Here is a 26,660-nt window from a genome sequence, read left to right on the forward strand (position 1 = left end):
TTTAACCCCAGACGTCGACTAAAGATGTCTCCACACATCAAAAAGAAAGAAATACTTTGGTGTTTAAATGTAAATAATGACTCGCAGTTCAGGGACTGCTCAGTTCTCTTCAACAGCTTTATACGTACATAGTTTGCTAGGAAAGTATACTGTGGTTTCACGATAGTAAATTTTGGATTCAAATGTTATAGAAATATGTGTATATTTAATCGAAACAGGAAACCTGCAGGCCCCCCATGATATTCGTAAAATTACAGGCAAAAAGAGGGTAGAAAAAATGAGAAAGTCAATTTTATTACAAAAACTAAATAGTCACTTTATTAACAAAGTATCCAATTACAATCCTTTCTTAGACAATTTTACGAGTATTTTACTGACAGGTCGATAGTAGAGATCTACAGCTGATAGAATCGCAATTTGTACGATTTCGAAATGCATACTTTCCGGTTTCAAAATTACAAAAATGTACTTTTCACATTCACAGTTTACAAAGCATGACATCAGAACGATTATATCAGTACATTATATAAGCTATCCCGTGCACCACAAGTGTAGGGTCGGTTCTGAGACCGATTATGGTATGGAAGTAATGCCTGGTTCCCGTAATGAAAATCTATCCAATCAATAGGATATGTTCATCAACTCTTTATTCAATTCAAGACTAAACGTAATTGCAATTTCATATTTCCAGTAATATTCAACACGGAACAATAGAAGGAAATATTTCCACACATACACTATTCGAGACAAAAGGCTATAAAATAGTTTTAAACGAAATCTGTCACGGAAATGCACCCGAAAAATAGTTCATTATCCCAGAAAGTCATTAATAATAGTTGCAGTACTTCTTACAAAGGATTGCGTGCAATGAATTCTCCTATAGATTACAGAAAATAAAATTAAGTGCCCAAAGAGCGAGTGTCCATGAATCGTTTAATAATCTAATAAAGTCGACATTTGAAAAAAGATATCAAGCGTATAGTATATGGTATGTAAAACAAAATGAAAGGATTTGCGCTGATTTACAAAAATTAAAAAAACATAAAAATGGTTTTTGCTTCGTTAATGATCAAGATAATTCACAAATATGCCAAAAGGAGGATTAGCATTCTTGTAGTCAATACATACAGAAAACAGCTATTCGTTACACTGTATCAATATAAGAAAGCCTTTCCGGAATTTCATATTTGATTAACTAAATAAAACTATTATCTCTGAAAAATGAAACAGCTTTCCTTTCTGGATTAACTTCAAGAAAAATTCTGCTATTATCATATTACCTCGGTTCTGTTTTTCTCCTTGCCTAAAATGCCCATCTGAAAATTATATCCTTTTTATACGTGCAGCCTAACATTAGATATTATATGAAGCTAATTTCTCATTTACGCTTTAATTTGTACGCTAAAAAGGAAACGTATTTCCTCATAAAAAACTCATATCACAACGGTTTCCTTTACGCAAGCAAGTTTATTTCCTTTCAAATACTTTCAAACATGCAGATTACGCGTGATGCCATATTATACTTAGGTTAAGACGGTTCTTAGAGCTGAAGATTTATTGTCCTTTATCTAAACGTTCTTCATATAATTACTTAATATGAGCCTGACTGCTCAAGCCAACATGCAAATGATAATACTAATGTTCGAATTATCTTACGACAACAAAATAAGAAACGAAAACAGCGCACATGAAAAGTAGCCTAAAGTTGTTTCAGTAAGAATTAAACCGAGATGTTAGTCACGAAATTTTACAATGATCGCGCAAATAAATTTGCCACGAATCTTTAGTTTAGTAATCCAGACAGAAAAATTACACATATTTCATAGTTAAGAGCTAAGCCTAATATTAACCGTGGTTATTTCGTTTTGGATTATTCATAAACATTAGCAATGATAAATTGATACTAAACAAGCATATGTACTTATGAGGCTTAATTTTCATTCTCAAGCATTTCTATGCGTTATCTGTGAAGAATAATGAGATGCAAAGCCTGGAAAATAATTACAGCGGAACAATCCGAAGATTAAAACTTCTGTTACAGCATGAAAAGTTGAGTTTTCAAATTAATACAAACAGGTCTGCAATGAATGTTACTAAAACGTAAAATGGGAATTATTAACCATGCAAATTCTGGTGCAACATCAACTCAGAGGCTTGAATTCAGCTAACTAAATAACAAGCTAATAGACAGCTAAAAATTTCATAATAAGTACCAGACACGATATTTCATAGCAACTGGCTATGTTTAATTATAACTGACCTTTTCTTTTTTTCAAATTAAAGTAAATTACTGTATTTCAAATTAAAGAAATATAAATTCCTATAACTTAGGTTACTTTCAAACATGCAATATTATTATTTATTATAGCTAAAACTTCATAGTTAGGTCAGAAGGCTTATTATAACAAAGGATATTTTTTTTAATTTTGAGCACAAATTTTTAAATGAATACTAAAAATTAACTTTTGCCTTCTTAAAAATTTGGTAATTTTCCTGATGCAATTTTTAAGACTAAAATAAAAAATCACAACAGAATAAAGAACAGTTTTCTCTATCTAAATTTATTTTAAAAAAGTATTTTTTTACTATAAATGACTAAAATCGCATGCATTTCTTATGACTTTTCCTTCATAAATTAACCACTTCATTCAACTTTGAAATCTTAGCTTAAATGCTTAAGGTTAAAAAAAAACGCAAGAAACATTTATTCCATCAATTATATGCTTATTGACACGAATCAAAATTCAGAAAATATTCAATATATAGAAATCTAGCCTTAACCAAAGTAAAAATTACACGTTTTTAACATTCCGTACTCTAAACTGGCAAATAAATTCTGGAATCAGGACCATGAAACTGGAACTATGAAATCGCAAGAACTTACATAAATGTTACGTGTCCTTAAAATGATCTTAAATAATTTGAAATAAATATGTAAACACAGAAACTCTTATTTCAGTTCTGAGAAGACGGGAACCAGACAAATCAATATAAATACGTATTACAATATACAAAGCAACATGAAATTCTACGCAATTCAAATATTAAAACACGGACTAGGCTTATCTAGAATATAAATTATTCGCCATCTTTGAATAATCAGCTGAAATGCAACTTTAACAGGAAAGCATTTTCTATATTTCAGTTAACTTACGATATATCAAAATTCATGCTACAGCTCACGTCAGCTTCACTAGATCAAGATATTTTGCTACTATTAATGCCCTTGTTATAGTGCAGGCAAATTCTTGCAAGATTTCACTTACCATATCTTCTTTAGTTGACATTTATCAGGTTAGGAAATTGATAGAACACCCGACAATGTGTGAATCATCATATATAGCTCGTTTTAAATGTATGGAAAAATCATGTTTTAGGAAGGCGCTTTGGAAAGACAGATTCAGTATTCGTTAGAAATATTCTAAACGTAACCTTTTGATTTAGATTTACAGAAATAATAGAAATAAGTTTTAACAATTTTATTTTTATTGAGGCTCGTGTTAGAGATGGCTGTCAAAAGGCAGTTTATTCATTTCTTTTTGTCATTAAATATTTATTTCCAAATGAAACTAAGTTAATTAATTTGGTGGAGGTCTTATTTATAAAATTAAAAATATATTTCCAAATGAAACTAAGTTAATTAATTTGGTAGAAGTCTTATTTATAAAAGTATTTATACCTGGAATGCGTTCCAAGGAAATATCGAGGATTAAACGTCGAAAAACTTCAGAAGGGGGATCTTATCTTCAGAAGGGGGGGAGAAGACGCTCTTCGCTAAACTAATACTCATGTCAGACTAATGTCATATAAAATATTAACCACATAATTAGAATTCTTTGACTTAAAATGCATTATATATATTACAATGTATTTTTGACTCAAAACCGTGATTTTCCAGTTAGTGTTTTGACATTTAACTCTCACTGTATACAAGAATAATTTAAACTACAACCACCTGCTTTTTACTAAATAAAATTTTAAATCAAATATATGTGATTGCTCTTTGGCATATGAGATGTGTTGCCTTTCTATTTTCTTATGGCAAAATTTCGCAATTTCTCAAAGGAAAGGATATGGAGATTGCAAACAATTTCTAAATACAAAACAAAACGTGTATGAGCAATTAGCGCAGTATATGTACAAACATTTCCATACAATAAATTTATAACTGTAAAATATATCAATTCCCTCATTCTGAATTCTTAAAATTATTTTTAATAAAAAGTCACAACAGAATATAGAACAGTTTTCTCAATCTAAATTTATAAAAGAAAAAAAGTATTTTTTTACTATAAATGACTAAAATTGCATGCATTCCTTATGACATTTCCTTAACAAATGCAAACTCCTTCCTGATAAATACAGAATGGGTATTACTTCACAATTTAACTTAATTGAAACGATAAACGATGAAGAAACAACAGCCTACGTACATCACTAAACACATAAATCAAATAGGAGTACTTATACATAGGAGCCACCTATGCAAGTGACCTAGGTAGCTTATTTTACTATGGCAAAGCACGAAGACTATTTTCAAAGGATAGGGATGCATTCGTGGAGGACGTTTTAAGGAAACTGGCTGGTATTCACCTGTGCAAGTAGCACAATGGATCGTGAAACTTGGTCTGATAAATTATTGGTCTTCGCTAAAACTGTGTGTAATTCAAATAGTTCAAACTCAATCGGTTTCAACGAAATGGTTATTTACACACATCGCTAGAAAAGGAAATGCAGTGTTCAGATTATGCACGTCACCGATTTAATGAAAAACGTTTTAGCAATCGATTTTTCTTCAGCTGAAACTGAAGTTTTCTTCAGCTGAAAACTGTCAAGCTATTGGGGTTAGGTTCGTCATAAGTATATTTTCTTGGACCACTTAATGTTAAAATAATTTAAATATTTGAAAATTTAAAAAAGAATAATTAAAAAATGTTTTTTTTTTCCACGTCACCCATCAGCAGCAGAGTGAAGAAAATTTTCAGTACAGACAAAATATTCTCAATCTCATAAAGTCTTGAAAACCTAACTAAATTAATAAATGCAAGAATATACTTTCAGTTTGTACATACACCGCAAATTTGTTAATGAGATTACTATAAAGTATTATTTAAATTAAATGCGAAATACTTAAAGACTTCTTTATAAAGAATTCTTAAAGTACTTTTTTTTCCTATAAAATTTAGAATAGCTAAAGTATTCAATGTTCGCAGATTTTATATATATATTACACCTGAAATATTGCTTTACATTTGAATAACGATTCTTGGACAACATCTTCTCCTCACTAACACTTCTTACATTCCAAATTACAATTAATCCCAAAATGTCATAACCATATTTCGAAATTTATCAAAGTTTTCGTATACGACTATTTAGAAGATATGGGATGAAATATAGCTTCAGAACTGACGTAGCGCAAGCAGTATATATAATAAAGCATGAGTTAAATTAATGTCATTACTTCGGATGCATGGCTGAGTCTTCCAGAATTTATCGCGTAATTTAAATCTCACATTCCACGAATCATATATAACATATATGACTTTGACCAATGTTTAAAAAAACATAATTAAAGCTGAATCTGTTTACAGGATGTTAAAGTTCTGACAGCAGATTGCAGACCTTTAATATTAGATCACATTTCATTAAGTTAATGCAAGACTGCGTCTAAAAGGCAGTATACTCAGAATTTCATTAAACACACGTGAGGGTATTTAAAATTTTGATTATAATTTATTCTCCATGGAAATGAAAATATTTATTTGTTCATCAAAGAGATAATAAAATTATGCGTGAACTAGTTACTGGCATTACTTTCAACTGGTTTTAACTCCTTTTAACCGCTGGTTCACAAACAACTTGATTTTATTCGGTTTTAAGTTTATAGATGTATTTCTTGCTACAGTGAATAGATTCGGTACAAAATCTTCATATTCTACACTGATCTTGAATAACTTTTCTTGGAATGGTATACATCAATAACTGAAAATTCTCCATGTACATAATAAATATGTAAAAATGAAATGTCTTTCAAAATGCTTAAAGTTATCTCTAACATAATATCAGTACTACCATTCATTAAGAAATGCTGCTAAAGAGTATATATTTTACTTCGTAAATTACACATATTTACTGTGTTGAAAATTCCGTATGAAAATATCAGATTTAGAATAGGCATACCTAGTAATTATTTTAAATTATAGGAAGTAATTCGAGTAAGCTTAACACATTTAACAGCCTTTCTCTATACATAGAATTAAAGCTCTAATATAGTTATCTAAATAGGTTATAAAATTTAACATTTTATTAAAGTTTTAGTATATGATAAATGGAAAGGGAATAGATTTTGGGTGCTAAAAAGAAGATTAAAAATTTTGGACGTTGATATGTTATAATATACTTGAGAAATGGGGATGAATAGCAACCCGCATTATTCACAATTCCTCAACAGATTTTTCAGCAATATTATAGAGCAGTAATAACTATTCAATTTCAATACTAACATGTCACACACAGATGCAAAAACGTTTTTCCAAATCTGAAGAGGAAGTACATTATTGAACTAATAATATCAGTTTTGTTATCTGAGAAATAAAAATTTATTTTGCACAACTTATATTCTGTTGCAAGTGAATGTTAGTACCGGTAATTAAGTTTACTTTCATATACATTTCCAAATTTAATAATATTAAAAGAAGTACTCAAATTTCCAGTGGGATAATTTTTCCGTAAATGAAACTATGCTGACATACATTTTGTACTGAAAGTTTAATTTTTGTAGAACTTTGTATAAAAACATGGAAATACAATTCTTGCCAAGAAATACATAATACAAACATGCAAATATTTTGACTGTAATGACCTTTAAACAACTTAACGAATGTTATTTCTAGAATGTTCTTTACTTCGTAATAAATACTATAATTATAATATACTTTCAGCTGATTACTGGCGAATCAAACACATGAAGCTATTTTACAGTGTCTTTCATTTGCATGCAGTACATCTCTTAGGAACTAGGATTTAAACTTTCAAATATCTAAAGCCATACTATATATTTATTTATGCAGCAATTTAAATAAAACACATTCTTTACAAGAAATTCCTCTAAAATTAATGTAAATGAAAGTACATAGCTCATAAATTTTATAAAATACAGTAATAATACAATTAATCACTCACAAACATGGGCATTTTTGAATACGTACTCATAGTTTTTCAGTATTTTAGGTAACTACATTTTTCACAAGCGATTCATTTAATTTCCTATATACAAATAAATGTACGAAAAATATTAAATTTTTTACATAAAATTAAAATTAATTATAATGACTGGGAATATTTGAGCCAGAAGTTTAATATATAATGTTGTTAAATTTCTGTCAAACCTAAAGAATTTCATTATTTTAATATTTCAGTGTAAATTTAAAGTTTCTTTCACAATTCTTTTTATGGCCCAATATGCTAGAAGACGTTTGCTGGGATAGAGGCTGCAGAACACATTATTTGGTTTCCAGCTACGTGCCAACTCATTATTACAACATTCATTATATAAATAAAACACAAAACAAAGCTAAGCAGCTTTTGGTATGCAAAATTCCTGCCATATGATGAAAAAATTCTTTTGTCAATACATATTTCTATCATAAATGAGTTTCTTTCTTAAAAGGCAGTGCATTAGCTTTGAGAGATTCTTCATACTGAGAGATGTGCTTGTTTTTTATTTGTCCAGAATGATTATTTACTGTTATACTAGTAGATTGTTTAACAGGGCTATTTTTCATGGGAGGAGTTGAGATAATATTGTTCCCTTTGTAGTTGGGGTTGGTAACTATTCCATTTCTACGTACACGTGGTTCTGTAGGCCTCGGTATAGGGTGACTGGAATCAACAGGGCCAGAACTACCAGATATCCGCCTAGGTAAATGAGACTGTTTACTGTTATTGGTTGATTCATGAACAATAGGGGGTATCACGATCGGTACATGAGTGGAATATGGTGCAAAAGGACCACCAGTTACGCCACCACCCTGAGGACTGGTAACTGGAACAGGTGAAAGTCTTTGACCTTGTATGTCACTTAAAGGGCTTTGTGGTGGACTTGGAACTGGGCTATGAGGTTCACTCAATGGTGAAAGTAGCCTACTTATACGATTTCTATTTCTGGTACACTGCTGCAATTGCTGAGTAAACGTCATAGTTGAGCCTCCTGTTTTGTTATTATGAATGGCTCTTGAACTTTGACTGTTTGAGTTAGATTCTTGGCTGATTTGTTGATGCCCTTGCTGCTGGGGCTGAGAATGGCCTTTAGAAGTCGACTTACTTGTCGAATTGGTCAAATTACTGGATGATTTAGATGATGATTGATTTGAGATGAAAGATCGTCTTTTGTCAACAGTCGATTCTGGAGATTCTACGGGTGAAGGAGCTACAACACCTGGTTGGCACAAAATGGCACTACATGGTTTTGTTTCAGCTGTAGATGCAGACGTCAGTGAGGTGGTACTGACACTACCAGAAAAATTATTAGCATTTCCTACTTCTTGCAAATGCGCTACGTATTCTTCTAGCAATCGAATGACATGATTGTGCCCTCCTTTCGACGCAACACGAATTGGGTTCCGTCCAAATTGATCGGCATGGCTAGGGTCAGCGCCATATTCTAATAATACCTTTACCACTTCTAAATGACCTTCTTGAGCTGCTATACACAAAGCAGTAGCTCCTTGATTGCACACATGATCGACAACAGCACTTCTTTCAACAAGAAGGCGAACCACACTTACATGTCCTTGCCAAGCTGCTGACTGCAGTGCAGTTCTGTAGTCATTGTCAACAGCATTTACATCTGCTCCATGATTTAAAAGGAGTTCCACCATGTCTGTATGTCCCTGCCACGCTGAAACGTGAAGTGCTGTGCGTCCTTCTAAATCACGAGCTTCAACATCTGCACCTCGTGCTAACAAGAACTCTGCCAGCTCCGTACGATTCTCTAGAGCCAAGAGATATAGAGTGGACCGTCCATCAGCATCTTTATAGTTTAAATCAGCGCCATGGTTTATAAGCAGCTGAACCTAAAAAAACAGCAAAATTGAAAAAAATTAAACATTATGAAAATAAGACTAAGTTAATACAACAAAAGAAATCTACGAGTAACTTATGCATTAAGAACCGTGTTTTATAGATACTAATGAAGCCTGACTTATTTATATGATATTTAATTCAGTCACTTGATCTCAGACGAGTTTAAATTTTTGCTATACGTTTCAACAGTCGATAACAGTTTTCTAAAAAATGTGATTAAAATTAAAAGAACCGATAATTATCGGTTTAAGCTTTTAACTGTGCTTTGCCACATGTGATATTTTCGCTTTTATTTTTCTTATTATTCTGAGATACAAAAGTAAAAGTGCAATCTATACACAGCCATAAATTTACTGTAGACATAGCCAGCAAAGAACTTCAGGGAAGAAGGGGATATGATTTGCTAGAAAGCGGAAAACGCAGTTCTTTTATTACTCTCCTAACTATTGCTCCGTAATCTTCAAGCAATTTACTTCTCGTATGAACTAAGATTATAGGAAAAGGATGAATGTACTGACGAAACACTGTCAAATTTATGGCGTGCTGTAGTTTATAAAGATTTTGTAAAATAATCTAATATTATCGAGTACACTCCGCAATATAAAGAAGAGATACAGCAGCATTTTAATGCAAATACATGATTAAAAATGAATAAAACATTCAGTGCTTGGAAATAACGGAAGTTAAATTATATATTACTTTACATTTACCAATTTAACTTTCAAATTTAAATTGTAAACGATGTGTTCAAAAAATAGACTGACGGGTGACAAATTTGTTACATATTGAATGAAGAAACCGTCTTTTATAAAAACTGAGAACTTTAGAATAATAGGTTAAAAGCTATTTTCTCTACAATCAAACTGCTCCTCATACTGTAAGGGGTTACTCAAACTGTAGGGGGAGCTAATAATACTTAATAAAAGGAAATTCCTAGAATGATATTCGAAAAAATCTTCTCATTTTTATGGCAAAAGCTTTATAAGAATTCAGCTTCGACTGCAAATAACTTGTAAATTAAAAGAAGACTTCTTTTACACAATTTAAAGTTCTTAAATTGGCACAAAATTTAGATAAGATGTTTCATTGATGACACTATTACATCCAATAAAATATTGAAAATGTATTTTGAAAAAATCCGCATTTGTTTGAAACAATACTCGTTTCATATATTAATCGACAGATAACGTAATTTGACGTACAACAAGAAATCTTTGCTTATTTTGTAAGCTAATTCAGCTGGATAATTACTGATTGTGGAACATTTTCAACGGTTAACTGCCTTACATTTGTAGAGACGCCGGGAATCGAGCCACGGACCTCTGAAATACGGGCTCAGTGTGCTGACCACTACACCACGAAGGCACGCTAGGAAAGCGGGAGAAATACCTTGTAAGATTCTTACTAGTGTAAATCTCAGTTACTTCAGAAAGTGACGAATCTTAAGAACTAGTTAGCGAATAATCGCTTAAGTTCGTATGACAAGAAACAACAAGATGGAAGGGTAACTAACCCTTTATTATTTCAATAAGATTTAACAAAACGCCGTCTTGGAGTGTACAATCAAAGCCGACACTTGGGCTTGAACTTAAGAGACTAAAAATTAAACTAAAACTAAGATTAACTAAAGAAATATAGCCGAAGCAATCAAGATTCTGGATTAGTTGGCCCCTTAACTCTATTTGACTACAAGGGCCTGAGTACGGCCGGGCGTAATAAGAGCCTTGAGAGAGAGACAGAGTGGCCAAAAAACAGACGCGCGTAAATCAGAAACTCTGATTCTCTCTCGCTAAGACCAAACAACTTCGCGGTTAAATACCGCTCTTCCTCATTATGTATTCAGACGTGATTCTAAAACTACGTTCTGGCCGGAAGTAGTAAGTTGAAGTTAAGAATTTGACAGGAAAGGAACTTTAACCTAAAATTTAACTGTTAATAAAATTAACATAATCCTTACAACCTTATACATTTATTACCTACATTACAGAAAATATAAAGACGATTATATTATTACTTTTTTCCCGACAATTTTTCATTTGCTAAAAAATGTCTTCATTAGCTTGATTTTGTTAAAGAATAATGAAGCAAAGCAAGGTTTAGCTGCGCTTTTAAATTTTCCGTACGGCAAAACCAATGTAGATTTGAAAGGGGCGGACAGATAGTTTAAAAGACTTTTCTGTTTTCAGATATGAGTTTTGAAACAAAATTAGGCGTAATAATGCTAGCATATAAATTGGCCATTATATTCTCTCATGGCTGTTTAACTGTGAACATGTCGTTATCGCTATAAATATATTTTTAATTAGATATCTATGAATGTTCATAAAATGGTAAGCAATTAATGCATTATATACGTATGTATATATATAGAGAGAGAGAAAAAGAGTCAGAGAGAGTGAATTCCATACGAAAATGGTGTACTTTCGTTTATGCTTTTGTAAAAATGTTATGAAATATTCAAATACACATAATGAAGAATAAACAGAAATGTTATTTTTTTTTAATTATTAGAAAGTAACTTACACCATTCACTTGACTTAACTTTTGACCGTATTGCGTATACGTAAATTTTGATAAATTACTATTAGCTTAATTTTTCACTTTTAATGCCCTTGCTTGTAATATCAATAACTTCGCAACATACCTTGGCGCGGAGGTAACACACTCAAGTAAAATATTTAGCTTGTGGGCCCACCAGCGGCCGAGCGGTAAAGTCGCTGAACACTGGCAGTTCGGTCCGAGGTTCGAATCCCGCGAACGGGCTGGCTGCATGGGTGTTTTCGTGGTTTTCCCCATGTGTAACGTGTATACGAGCCAGTTCCCCTTAGAAAGTCCTCCACGAAGGCATCCCTCCTCTTAGGCAGATAACCCTAGTGTGCTTTGCAATAATTAAATACACCACTACACACCACACCAATAACTTCGCCTGCCTTCAGAAATATGTCATAGCAAATGCCTAATATATTGCTCACATCTTTACTAAAAACGGATGAAATCGCCTCGTTCTATATTATTGAAAATTACATATTCGCTGGCATAGGCATGAAACGTTTTACATTGCATTACTGACTTCTTTGGTTTAGTTACAGTTTGAGTTCTGTATTCTCTCAGTTGACACAAAGACATGTTTTGAATATTTAGTGCAGAACATAATCATCGATAAGTTTCCTTAGAAACATAGTTTCAGAAAATAAATATAATAGATACTTTTTTGAATGTCTTGCTTACCAATTACATTTCATACAAAACGATTAACTAAAACTATGCAAAACAGACACTACCTCCTGTAAGAAAAGGAAAATCACATGAAAAAAATTACTGACTCAAATAGGCGTACATTACTGAATCCTGATTATACTGCTTGATAAATTTATATTTCCAACACATAACACGAAACGATTCTCAAAAGGTTGTAAAAAATCTGCTTTAAAGTTAAGTACTAAATTAAACTATTATTCGTAAGAATTGGATTTAATATAACGGCAGTAACAGTCCCTGATAAAATAAAAGACGAAAGTATCCGGTCGCTGAATATGACAAAAATTGTGCACTTAAATTAGCGATGAGACATTTCAGAAAATTACGTTAAAGTATACCATTGCAAATCTCTTGATGGGAAAATAATTGACACTTTACGATATGTGTATCCTCGAAATTATTTCGAAGAATTCCATTTGCTTTAAAGGAAAAGATCTTTTTACATATAGTAAGAGAAAAACCTATATTTTTCTAAAGCAAAACCACAGCATTTCTTTAGCAACATGCCGTTGTTTTTTTTTTCATATATGGGTACTTAATTTAATTACTGAATACCGAATTTAAAAATATAAAACTACCTCTGTCTTTTGACAAATACTAAACTTTTCCCTTTGCCATGCAAAAAGAAAATTTCAAAAATAGGAACCTGCCACTGAACAATTTTCAATTTCGTTCGTTAAAATTCTCTTAAACAATCAAAATGAACTCTTCAAACATTTAATTTAATTAATTTATGAAGAAAACATACAGTTTTTTCCATAATTTTTATAAGCTGAGGACATGCTTTTAAATCATTTTAAAACATACACATTTTTCAGCTTTCTCAATAATTATCTTTTTTAAATTCAGTAATAAATTAAGATATAGTCTTTCATGGAACAAACAAAGCAATATTCTATCTATACAAATTATTGCTGCAAGAAAAAAGCAGTTTACGAAGCAAAAATCAATTATGCACGTACACAGAATTTTATTTGTGACTTGGGATTCTATTTCGGGCATTTTAAATACGTGTTAATTCTCCTATTTGCTTGCTCGAAATCAACAGTACAACCGATCTGTATTTTAATGGAAGAATATTTGTTCCCACCAATATTTTTAAATTATGAAAGATACACAAGCAGTGGGCTAAACTAACTTGCATTAATAATCCATTTTTATTTTGCATAGTTACTGAAATAAAAGGAAATTTTAGAGTTACTTAACTGAAAAGAAAATGATTCCCATTCTGATTGAAATACATGAAATTATTTAATCATTTTAATTCTGAACACATACTAAATATCTTTTAGTACTTCAGTAACTTTTACAACGATGCACATATGTCTAAAGCGACGACCAAACATCGTATCGAGAAAACCGAAAATGCATGCGTTTTGCATATGTCTTCTTTACAGTTCCACATAAATTTTAGTTAATTTGTTAAGGGTTATCAGAAACCCCTATACCGACAATGTTAATTGGCCATTTTCGATGTACCTTTTCTCAAAATCTGCTGTAGATACACGCTTGAAATGTTTTGTGTAATTAAAGCATACCTATCTGATTATAGAGAAATGAGCTTTTGAAACATTTTGAATTTTAGAGTAATTTACAGAATATTTTGTTAGGCATAGTAAAATTTAGCACTTTTCTCACACAAAAAACTTTTTAAAATTTTTTATTATAAGTTTATCACAAAAAGCTCATTTCAGTAAATATTAGGAAACCTAATAAATAAGCCATAAAAATTTTAGATACCTGTAAGCAGTAGTTCCTGAGAAAAGTTACATCGAATATAAAAATAATCACGTTTGGAGAAAAACGCTGTTTTATGTAAAAATCCTCATTGATCAAAGCAGTCGATGACATATTAAAACTAGATTTTTTTACAGTTCTAATTTTCATAGAGATTAAAGAATGGTATTTTTAGAAAGATAAAAGTGTAGAGAATTTGAAAATGCAAAAATCCGACATCACAATTTTTTTGAAGATTTTGGGGTTCCAACACCCCTTAAGATGATGAAACGAAAAATCCTTTTTTTTTTTTTTTTTCCATTTAAATGTTAGAATTTTCTTTAAAATGGATAGACTGCCTATAACTTATTAATTTTCATTGTATTTTATTTATAAAATATTTAAAATCAAATTATTTTTATAGGAGCTGTTATTAAGTATAAAAATTTTAGATTTATGTATGATTCTTATTTCAGTTTTCCCAAAGAAAAATCAGAAAAATTAATAAAAGAAAAAGGACTTGGTACTAGACACAAACTAACTAACAGCTATTTTTATCTCCTAAGTCAAATACTTAATTGAAACTTAAAATTAGTAATATCTGCAGTAGAATATATACACAGATGTTTGCAGGTCATTGCGTATTTTTAAATCCATAGAGTTAAATGTTCAAACATAAAAATCGATGCTTTACCTGTGTTTACAACACTGCCAACTAAAAGAAAAGGACACAGTTATACGTATATAATTAAAATTATTTTCAATCACTTTTTAAGGAATTTTGTACCACGAATCACTAGCGAAATCTGCAGATGAAATACACATGTAACATCATTTTAATATTTCCCAATAAGTTTTCTATATCGTTTTGCTTCATTTTAAATAAGCTGCTAGGCATAGTATTTCAGAGGTGGATAATGTGATGCAGAAATAAAATTACTGAAAACAAAAATTACCCTATTTTAAAAATAGAAATTAATTATAATATAAATGAAATATAATTAAAATATTCTCAAAATACAAGTGATTTGTTGAAGGGAATTCCAACTAAACGAGACTTTCCGTAAATTACTTTATTAAAATCGTAAAAACTTTGAAGCCTCTTAACTTATGATTTGAAGTTTTGTATGCTTTTTTCATGAATTATAGGTAGAATAATATTAAGAATATTTTATAATACTGTATGATATATGTAAGGATAATTAATTAAAGTGAATCAGTGAAGCTTATTAGCACCAGTTGTGTTACTAGTCTCCATCCTCACTTTTTTGTCCATCTTACTTTTCAAATAAAAGGATGTTACTCCCAAATGTTATCGCCCCGTATTATTTCTAAAGAAATAATGCAGCGAATTAAAACAAAAGTTGTGGCAAAGCTTAGCACTCTATCGGTATTATAAAGATGTGCTGTTTTTGAATATCTTGTGATTTTGCTGTTGAATTTTATATGACACAAATTCGAAAAAAGTGATGTTTAATGAATAAAATTAAAAATACAGAGTTGATAAAAAAAAGCCCAAAAAAGTTGTATAAGTCATCTTATTAAGAAAACTGAGCATTTATAAAAATTGAAAGGAGGAGAACAAGCAAAAAAAAAAAAAAAAAAAAAAGTAAGGCAACACTTAACACTCAATCGGGAATTCTAAAAACACGCGGCTTTTAAAAATCTGGTAATTTTGCAGTTTAAATTTTGTGATATAATTATGAGGAAAGACTTTCATAATAAAGTTAAAAAGAGAAAAATAATTATGTTAGCAGGAGTGAGTTCATGAGCAAATTGGTAAACAGCGAGCTCAGCGAGAGCATAAAACCCTTAATAAACCCTCTAGTTCGACAATAAAATTTGAATCCTTTCAGAATTTCTACTTTTTTACATTGTGCCCCCCTTCCCTCCAAACACTCTTCTAGAACTTTTTTATAAGCTTTTGAAAATAGAGCATTTCTCCGGTTTATTTTGCAAAAAAAAAAAAAAAAAAAAAAAAAAAAAATTGCTTTTATTTTGTGATTTCATTTATTTATTGCCTAAATCCTTTATGGGGAAGAGGAATTGTAGAGCGATGCAACAAATGTGAGAAAACGATATCACAGAGCGTAGATCACAGGAGAGAACCTCTTTATAATATTCTTGGTTATAATATTCTAGGTTCATTATACGTTATAGGAATAGCTTAATGTGTCTCACTAGCTATATTTAGAAAATGTGCTACTAGGATCGATGACGGTTATTAAATCTAGATACCTATGCGAACAACATTAAGAATGCGGATGAGTTCCACATTTTGTCACAAGTTCTCCGACACATTTACCTATCTAGAACATGTTCATTCGCCAGACTGGAAAAGCCACCCGGGTCGTTTCTATACTAGCTACCCCATGATACGAATTATCTTCTACAAGCAACCAACTTAAAGGGCAACTTTCATTTCGTTTATACCAGCAGTAGCATTCTTCCCCTTCCTCATAAATCGCCGTGAAAGAGGATTTGGCCAAATCATCTATCTATCTTCTTAACTGTGTTGGGGAATTCTTCTGCAAGATATTGCGAAACTATGCTAATACTCAGTCATCGTCAGTTGTTGTAAACCTCTACACGTCTATGCAATGTACCAACAAATGACAGCATTAGAGCAACAGCCCGTCAAGAATTCGGAGACGCGGTTAAGATTAATAAAGTACTGTCTCCGTTAGGATAAGACAGAAATCTATCGTTGTTGGTCAAAGAGAAGTGAGAAATAACCCGAGCTGAAAGCAAAAGCCCACAGTCAAGAACATGGAAAAGCATAGTTTTTAAACTTTAAATAAACACCACTGACAAGGTTAAAATAGCTATTGATTATCTATAATGGGCAGTTTTTTTTTAGATACTACAAATATTTATTCCTCCTCCCCGGAAAAAAAAAAAAAAAAAGATGTTTTAGAATGTCTTGGATTATCGATGAAGGACTGAATACTTTTAATGATCATTACGTAATCAACTGTTAATAACAAATGCTGTTAAAATAATTACAAAACAAGTGTATATGCAGAGAATATCGTGCAGGTATGCAGAGAATATCGTAGTAAAGTGGCAAAAATGTGGCTTGTTTTTTTTTTTTTTTTTTTTTTTTTTTTTAAACTGCAACCCGCTGCTGATGTTACAATACAATTTACATGAAAAGTAAAGAAGATATAATTTAATACAGATGCTCACCAATACAAACAATGCTTTAAATTAACAAATTTAAACAGTGAGAATTGACGACAAAAAGAAATAAATTCGACGGAGCTAATATACCTGAGAAAAATGTGAAGAACTAATAAAACCAAATGATAATGAAGACTTACTTTGTCTTGGAGAAAAATGTAACACTCAGTTTAACGCATTTCAGGTATTAAGTTTAATGTTTCATTTTTCCATTACTAAATTTTGAAAGTGTCAAATATGTTCCTGCTCCGCTTCTGCTACATATTAATCTATTCATCTCTAATTCTTATTTTTTTATTAAATTTTGAAACATTTTCTTCTCAAGTTATGCATCTTAATGAAGACAAAAAGAATATTCTAATGAGGCATTAATGAAAGCTACTTTATTTAAATACGAAACAAACACATTACTTTAAATAAAATAAATAAATTAAGCAGATTTTTCTGAATACATTTCAGTAGCAAAGGCTGTAAGTACTATCTTTCATACAGTCTTCATCACAATATATGAAGAAATATGAAAAACTCACCAAAATATGTAGAAAACTGTCCTGACAACAGATCCAGCACGTGATTATCATAGTGCTTTTTAGGAACTCTTGTCATTATTTTTCCTTCGAAGATCTTATGAGTTATACTTAAAATCGCATATAAACTAATCATACAATTTAAGCAATAATTCGTGGAAAGCATGTATAAATAAAGATAAATTTACAGTTTTATAAAGAAAATTACGTAAAGATAACGTTGTAATAAAACTAATATTACTGTAAACAATCGCCTGGAATAATTTTCTCAAAAACGAAAATCGTAAACAGACTGAATATGCCGACTAGCCAATAAATATTTTGTAAGATCGAAGTTACAGTTTCACATAAAATCTGATTCACTATATTCTCATCAGCCACCGCACGACAAATGAATTAATAAAGTTTTGCTAGACTCCGGTTATACATTACAACTCGGTTAATCTACATATTACTAAATAGATATTTTTAACCATTATTTTGATTTTAAGAAGTAGGATCATTCAATTCTGCATATTTCACAAAAAATAATTCAAAATGTCGACATCGGAATACTAGGTTATTTTCGCAGTCCTCCCCCTAGGTGTAATAACGCAAATATGAAAGAGTTTCCCTCAGGAAAATCCTCTATAACAGTGCCAGTTGACGGGAGACGGAGACCAAGAGGTTTATATTCTACCAAGGGGTTAAGTGGTATTGTGTCGCGTCACCGCATACCTAGCATTAGGAACTACATCAAATAACATTGTAAGATACTGTTGCCGTTGTGGCTCAGGACATAATTACATAATTTTCATAATTATTATATCATTTCAGATACTCATTACTTTAGAGCAGAACATACACATAGAATAATACGCATCACAAATACACGCTTTACAAACTTTACAGAAATTTACAAATGTATATTGCGGGACATCCAAATATAGGAGTAGTACGGAGAGTTAAACTTCTAGAAATAAACTGAATGAATATTAAATTCTTTCTCTAGACATTGATTTTTACCATAAACTTGCAGACGACTTGCTTATTGTTATTGGGAATTTTAATGTTGTGTTCCCTGATAAGTGGGCAGATGGTAAGATAAATGATATGGAGACACACGTTAGTGTTGCTGACGCCATATCTATTAAAATACTCAATAAAGAGATCATCTCCCTATACTCTGCAATAAATCTTGTAAATTGCGGGAAAACGATGTTGCGTTTGTCGTCTGCTTGTGTGATGTAACATTATGTGAGGCGGCCTTGTTTGCCATTTGATTTGTGCCTTGCATGTCAGTTATTTCTTCAAGTATTAGAGTAGCCAAAGTGCTGGTTGTGAATAATGAATACTTCCTAATGTTGCCTACTTGGCTTATATGTCAGAAGTTCCCTTTCCACTTATTCTAGCATGCGCTTTCACCCATGAGAGCGTGATGTTATGATGTTGATGCCTACATAAATCTTTGGATTTGCGTAACTATAGGGGGAATGATACTTCAGTACGGACAGAAGTACCGACATGTTATCAGTGTGGATTGTGATGGCTTGCAGGTTTTGCCGAATTATGCACTAGGTAGCTCTGGAAATAGCTACTGCTTCTGTCCGAAACACGGTGTTATTATCGCTTAATTGCTGCTTCCACAGAAGTAAGGTTTCTGCTCCATTATAAGCTAGGGTTTTTGAGCTGCCAACTCTGTCATCCATACGTGAGCCATCCGTAGATATAGTCGGAGTGTTGTTGCTGGGGACGTTATGATGGTACAGATGTTTGATTACACTTTGACATTTCAGCACTTGTTGAATAAGTTACGTTGCGGCTCACATCTTAATAATTGTTTGGATAATGCCACTCATTCAAGAAGCTTGGGGGAGTGTGATCTTGATCAAAATAATTTTATTTCCGCGCACTTCTGGGTTAAATTTTTAAACTATAATCACTCAGTAATAATACAGTCAAAACTAAAGAAAAAGTATTCAAAACTAAAGGCTCCATTTTTTACGAAGTCCTTAAAGGCAAGCTGTTTGACAGTCAGTTAATATTCTACCTAAAGCTTTCACTTCTGTAGAAATATACAAATGATTACTTCCTTAAAATGACTTCTTGCATAAAATAATTATTCTTCATATATTATAAGCACAGGCAATAAGCAGACATAAAAAGTTACCCATAGTAGCTCCCCACCTGAGACAGATATAATGGCGACTTTGTTTATACATGTATCGATCGTCATCAGTGGAACTGAACCTTCAACTATCTTCGAATTTCAGTCCTCACTACATTAATGGGCATTTTCGTTGCATTTGTCTGCTTTAAGGAAAGGGTAAGCTTTATTAACACTTGATTTCTCTTGTATGTCACAACAATTTACAATTTGATTCGGCTTTATTTAAAAACCTATTTATTCTGGCTAGAATAATTTCCTTAATTTCATTTATTATTATTTATCATTATTATTTTACTCAATCAGCTGTAACGCTATATAATTTTCGTTTTCAGTAAAATCTCGACACTTATCTAAGACAACATGAGGTAAGAGATATTCTTAGTGATCAGCATCAAAAGCTCTGTTCCCCCTCTTGAGATGAGAAGCCTTTATTAACTTCCACGAGCATAATATAATTTGCGAAAACAATTGCCTTAAACTGCATTTGATTAAAATGCTCTGGCCAGCAGTATATGCCGAAAGATTAGATGAAATACAGGGAACGAAAGGCATTTGAAATCAACTGCAATGCATTCCCTTTTCATTATCTAATAAACACTAAATGAAGAAATTTACTTCAAAGAAAAGACTTGATGCAATGAATATCTTCGGTTTAAAATTGAACATTTTATTAATCTTCACGGAACACAACACATATAAAGTTCAGGACTCTCACATTTCATTAGTGAATTCAGTTAAATAGCTCTTAATTAAAAACCAATAAATCGATAATATTTATAATATTTAAAAAAGAACTATAAAACAAGGTACATAATATCAGACACGATACTTTCCAGTTATTAATTGATTCGCTTCCTTTTCACAGCGGAAATTGACAAAATATAACATATTTCTCCCTCAAAATTTGAACTATAGGATAACGGGCTATTTTATACAATAGCACTTTTTTCTCTCCTCCGTTCGCATGGATAAAAAATGCTAAAAAGAATTAGCATTAAACTTACATTAAATTTAAGCCTTTCCATTGTCGATAGCAGTAATTAAGGATTCATCAATGGTTTGGAAACTCTTTTTTTCTCTGAATTTAATATTTGAACTATAGAAGTCTCTTAAAAAAGTCGATACTTCTTAAAACAGCGCATAATACAATACAGTCTTGATTATCCGAACTCAGTAGGACAAGGATTGATTCGGATGATCGATTTTCATAGGCTTAAGAGATAAAGTATATCTTTTACGCTAGAACATAGCATATTTTTTTTTTAACTAAACAGAATTTATATTAAAATGTAGTATTTAATTTCGACATTAAATTATATTTCTTGGCAAAATGAACCCAGAAGAGGGAATATAAAATCCGTAAATGTTCATTCTTTCTCATTATGATACACGACTTAAAAAACCCTGATGCTTCTTTTCATTAAACCTTTCAACATACCTTTCAACTGAAAGCGCATTTCGGGGGGGGGGCTTAGATGTTGTAATAAGAGATAAAACATTCAAAAACAGACTTTCAAGTCCAGGGTAAAAGACTGAAGTAAACGCACTAAAAGAAACAAGTTTCCATTGATAAAGGCTGATAGAATATACGATTGGCAACTGCAAGAATAATTATTATGAGTAATCTTAATCAAGTGAACACTAAATTATCACTGCATACATGTGCAGTGATCTTTGTGTACTAAGTGCCCACTTTAGCCAAAGCGCCCGATTTGAATAAAGATACCAGCACTATATAATGTTACAGAGTTATATGGCGGTTCAATACCAAGCACTAAGGGAAGAACGGTCGGAAGAATTTTGAAGAGTTTCATTGAGAGCATCGGAATTTTATTTCCCAGAATCTTTGCCAACATCTATGAAAAGCAATGAAACGAGTTCGGATTACTCATCCGCTTAGTGCTAGGTGGTGATAATCGTTTAGATTTTGTAATGTCTTTGTTTGTCTATAAATTCAAAACTTCCACCTGATTTCACGGGAAAAAAGCTTGTAAAAGGGGCGATTTGACAAAAAATTCTCGCGTGACTTTACCACCTTCTTTGTGGATGGCGATATTACGGAGAGAACGGCACTTTCTTATATATATGGTCTTCATCAAAGAGATAGCATTCAAATACATTTTGTCCAATCCTTAGAGTGGGCCATTCGGTCATATAAATAGCAAATGATTATTTGAGGAAAGGGATTTGCTGATGGTCGAGGGGGTTTCCATGGTTACTGGGGGAAGAGTTAAACGGCGCGCCAGAATAGCAAATGAATCGAACACCTTATATTGCCCCCACCCACCCATCTTTGTTGCAGAACAGTTCTGCCAGTGTCGCAAGCTAAGAACAAAAACAGACTGACAGCAATCCAATTCAGCTGTTATACTATACTGGATCCACTCAAAAGGAGAATATTTAAATCAAGAAACCAGACAACTTTGTTTGAATAAAATAGGACCTCGAATTGTGCTAAACACGAATAGAAGGTAGAAATCAAAGTAAACATGTCTATTGAGTCTTATCATAAATATTATATTGCTTTCCGAAAATTTTCAAATTTCACTTTTATTTTCTGGATATTTTTGGAAAAACACAAAAGTATATGAACTGTATACGAGGGTTTTACGAAATAATCACTCAGACATTTATGTTTATTAGAATTGTTTTAATTAAAGATGATAGATAATATTTTGTTAATGTTTCTTACTTTACTAAGTGCTTAAAATGTCACATAGAAAAATTACAATATAAAGAGAATGGAATAAAAAATAACTCTTATATGTATAGAACGAATAACCATTTCAGTAGAAGAAGATAAAATAACAACAGAAGATAAAATAAAATTGAAAAAATAGCTATTTACGTATTCAGTTGCAAATGATTCAACCGTCTTAACGGTAATTATTATTGTTGTTTACAATCATGTCATGGGCAAATTAATTTACATACGAAATAAATTACTTTAGACTTAAACCGACTAAATATATTTAATTTCGCTACTTAAGAACACAACTTTCAGAAATGAAGGACGGAAAGTTTCTTTTCTTCCTACACGTTTAATTTTTTTCTTCTTATTTGCATGCTTAATTTTATGACCAGAATTAAATTCTGAAAAGCATTTTTGAAGATAAATGATGCCACGAAATATTTAGCTTTTATGGCACAGTAATTTAACGCACTAAATATTCAACTACAGATGGAAATTACGTATATATTTTGTGTGCCCATGATAATATACCTACACCTCTTAAACTGGAAATCTGATAATTTGTACTTTAAAGTCATGTATTATGTATACATAATACTGTCAACGACAACATAACAAAACAAGGCTGATGGTAACTCCCTGGTTCAAGAAACCTCATTCTTCTTAACTCATATAATGTGAACTGACAAGAAAAAAAAAAAAAAACTGACAAGCTGAAACCTATAGTTGTAGAGAATCTTATGCGACATAAAAGAAATTCAAGTCTGCATACCGAGCTAATTAATATCTTCTTTGAATAAAATCGCTACGTAGGAATCCCATTAGCTGAACCCTGTAAGCATTATCGTCCGTTAAAAGAAAACTAAGAACAATAATTCCACTAAAAATCTCAATATGAAGATTCAGGATCTGGACCTTACAATACACAGACTTCGTATTGCTTTCTTCAAATAGGCACATTAGTGTGCATGGTTTTAGTAAAATATCACTTCAAAGCAGTAAACTACTACATTACAAAAGGTTTATTACAAAAGGGTTATCCAAAAGGGTTATTACATTACAAGGTTTATTACAAAAGTGTTCTCGAGGTTCATTACAATTTTCTTGTACCCTTCAAAAGAAACTAATATATCTGGGACAAAGGTCAACTTTACAACTAACGGCTTATCATGATGAAGTTATTGCAAACGGTTGCAGAGTCGCTAAGCACTGTTGCTAATATGCATTAAAGCCTGTACTATCTTGCAGTTAAAGCAGTCCAGTGACCGGCATGTTGTATTTCTTGGATGACCCAATGCTGTAAAACATGCTCTAGTAGATAAATACTCATGATGCATGCATAAAGCATATGCATCTAGAAAGGCTTTAGGCATGTGTGCAGAGCGAAAAATACAAATCGGATTACCCTGCAGATTTGGGCAAATAACTAAATTAACTGACATGCTTGGCAGCATTTTGCTTCCTGAAATGATAATTTCATAACGCGAAACTGTTACTCAAGATAATTTGCATACACCATGTAAATATTACAATATTTTTATTTAATGGTTTCAATAAAAGGCTCAGAAGCTCTGCTTTCAATCTAACTTTGGTCACAAGTTAGATTAAGTCTGAGAATCATGGTATATTTATATCTAACACTGTGATAGCAATATGCCTTTAACATCAAGAATCAGGTTTGATTAGTTACATGACGATGCTTTGGCAAATGCTCGAGTCCATCTCACCAATGCACATGTGGTAGCGCGAGAGAGGTACATATGAGTATTCGTCAGAAACGTTAAATACATGTTGGAAGTTAAATGAATGGGGATGCCTAACACTATTATGGTTTGAGTTTAATTCAGATTTTGTTTTTATACTTTTAATTGAAACTCGATAATCAAAAATTGCGTAATTTATATTACAAATAATGCCTAAAGGTAAGTGGAACTGAAGTCAAGAAATACGGAAAGACTAATATTTTCTTGCATAATTACACACCACAAGGCCTCGAGGGGATGACAATAAACATGTGTACATTACCTTAATTAAGTATAATGTTTTATCAAATTGCAACAAGCAAAAGAAGCGAAACATCCAGATTTCCTTCCAATAAAATTAAATAACTTCTAATTCAAATTAAATCATTGTTACGATATGCTACCCCAAAACAAATATTTCTTAAAGAGAAGTTCCCCTCTCTCTTAAAACGTCGCATGGGATTAGCTTTCCAAAATTGTTTCCATAGAAACGGTTAACCAAGGCGGTCTTCAGGGACTTGGTTTAAATCCTGCATCAGAAGTTACACAAAAACTAAAGTCAAAAATAATTCAGTAACGCGTTTATGTGAACGTAATTGCCGAAAGTTAGTTCTAAAGCAGAATCTGTATTATCAATGCTTGCAGAGGTTTTGATATGATTATTATATCTTTAAAAAGTATGTTTCTTTTATCGATATGAATAATCATCTGCTCTAATCGGTCATTCCCAGATTCAATCTATAAATTCTAAGCAAGCTACGACGAAGGGGGAAAAAACTTCTTTCCCTTATTCTTGGCTTATATATGTTTTTATTGATCAAGTAGTATATTCATTCAAACCTAAGGAAACCGTAACATTTCCATAACGTACGGAACCTTAATTTCTTAACAGTGCAGCTAATGGGATAAATCAGTTTATGTAATCTAAGAACAGCAGACAGGTGTTTCAAAGACCGAATCGCTATTTCGTTTTTATAAAAACGAATAAAGACTTTCGAACTAAGTCTATTTTAAGAATAACTTGAAAAGTCATGAACTGTGATGGAGTTAAAAATATTTAAGGTATAAAGGCCTAAAAAAATCAACTGCCCAAATTAAGCTAATCAGAAATATTTTGATAAAATTCATTTATCACAAGCCATCTTGCATTCAAAAATTCCTAATGTATATGATGATGTCGGCAATGATGATACTCATATTCCCCACCACAGAGTGTTTTGTTCCTTGACTACACTCAGCATTTAGTCGCGATACTTGCCACAGTTTTTTCAAGAAACAGAAAGCTGTACCAAAATCTTTTGATTCATTCCTTATATTTAGTATGCTTTTCCATATTTTTTGGCTTTCCTAATCAGAGTGATATGTAGCAAAAGCTGGTTACACCCATGGGCTCTTGTTGAAGCCTGGACATAACAATATTCTTTCTGCAGAAAGAACGCCAATTCATGCGAAAAGAACTCCAATTCATTAACAAACATTTTTTAAGCCAACACAGATAAACTGGGGCAGTAAGTGCTAATGTGCTCCTAGAACAACCCTTTAGATTTTGGACATATATATGAAGAGAGACGAAACAGCAGGACCAGCAAGTTGGAGGTATCGAAACAAGAGAGAAAATGTTATTGATTCAAGACGAACGTTCAGTTCAGAATGATTTAATTTCAGTTCAGATTTGTCGCCATTAGTTAATTTTAAATTTTATTTGAAATTATTACTGTTCGAAGCATTATGCAAATACTTGCGTCTTTGGTTTAGCTCATTACGGCAAAGCACACTAAGACTATCTGCCTAAGAAAAGAGATGCCTTCGTGAAGGTCTTTTTAAGGAATGTATACATAGAAAAAACCCCGAAAAGACCCAAGCAGCCAGCCCATTCGTCTCGAATCGAACCCAGGGTAGAACTATCAGTGTTCAGTGATTTTTACCGTTCAGCCGCTGATAGGCTTTAAGTGCTTGTCATAAGCTTATATAAGAATAATATGACATGAATTCATTTTTGAAATGACGTAGTTTAAAAGAATTTAATACAAGCAGATACTATTTTTAGGATAGAAAGAGGAAATAACCCAATTAATATATACAGTTAAGGCGTTCCTATATGTCATTTAAAGATATTATTTTATCTTACACACACACAGGGTAGTCATAAAGAAACTTCCCTAATATATTAACTCCTAGCGACCTATCCGCTCAACCAATCGAAATGAATTTTCAGATATTGCTATCTAAAGGTATCTTCTCAATGTTGTGATGATTTAAAATAATAAAGCTCTTACAGTTACAGTAAAAAATTTTCGAAAGGAAAC

At 31.8% G+C, this 26,660-nt stretch overlaps 1 protein-coding gene across 6 annotated transcripts in view; it reads right to left on the reverse strand.

The window, feature by feature from the left end:
- Positions 1-290: 290 nt before the first annotated feature.
- Positions 291-26,660, reverse strand: part of LOC118188183 (uncharacterized) — a 441,836-nt gene continuing 415,466 nt past the window's right edge. For all 6 annotated transcript variants that reach the window (XM_085809431.1, XM_085809430.1, XM_085809429.1 and 3 more), the window contains one exon: positions 291-9,077. In XM_085809431.1, the coding sequence (XP_085665557.1) occupies positions 7,647-9,077 (1,431 nt within the window). In that variant the 3' untranslated portion in view covers positions 291-7,646. The remainder of the gene's footprint in view (positions 9,078-26,660) is intronic.

This window comes from Stegodyphus dumicola, chromosome X2, assembly GCF_044657685.1.
Source record: "Stegodyphus dumicola isolate Sdum_Otavi_A_Nest chromosome X2, ASM4465768v1".
In the NCBI taxonomy this organism is placed as follows: domain Eukaryota; kingdom Metazoa; phylum Arthropoda; class Arachnida; order Araneae; family Eresidae; genus Stegodyphus; species Stegodyphus dumicola.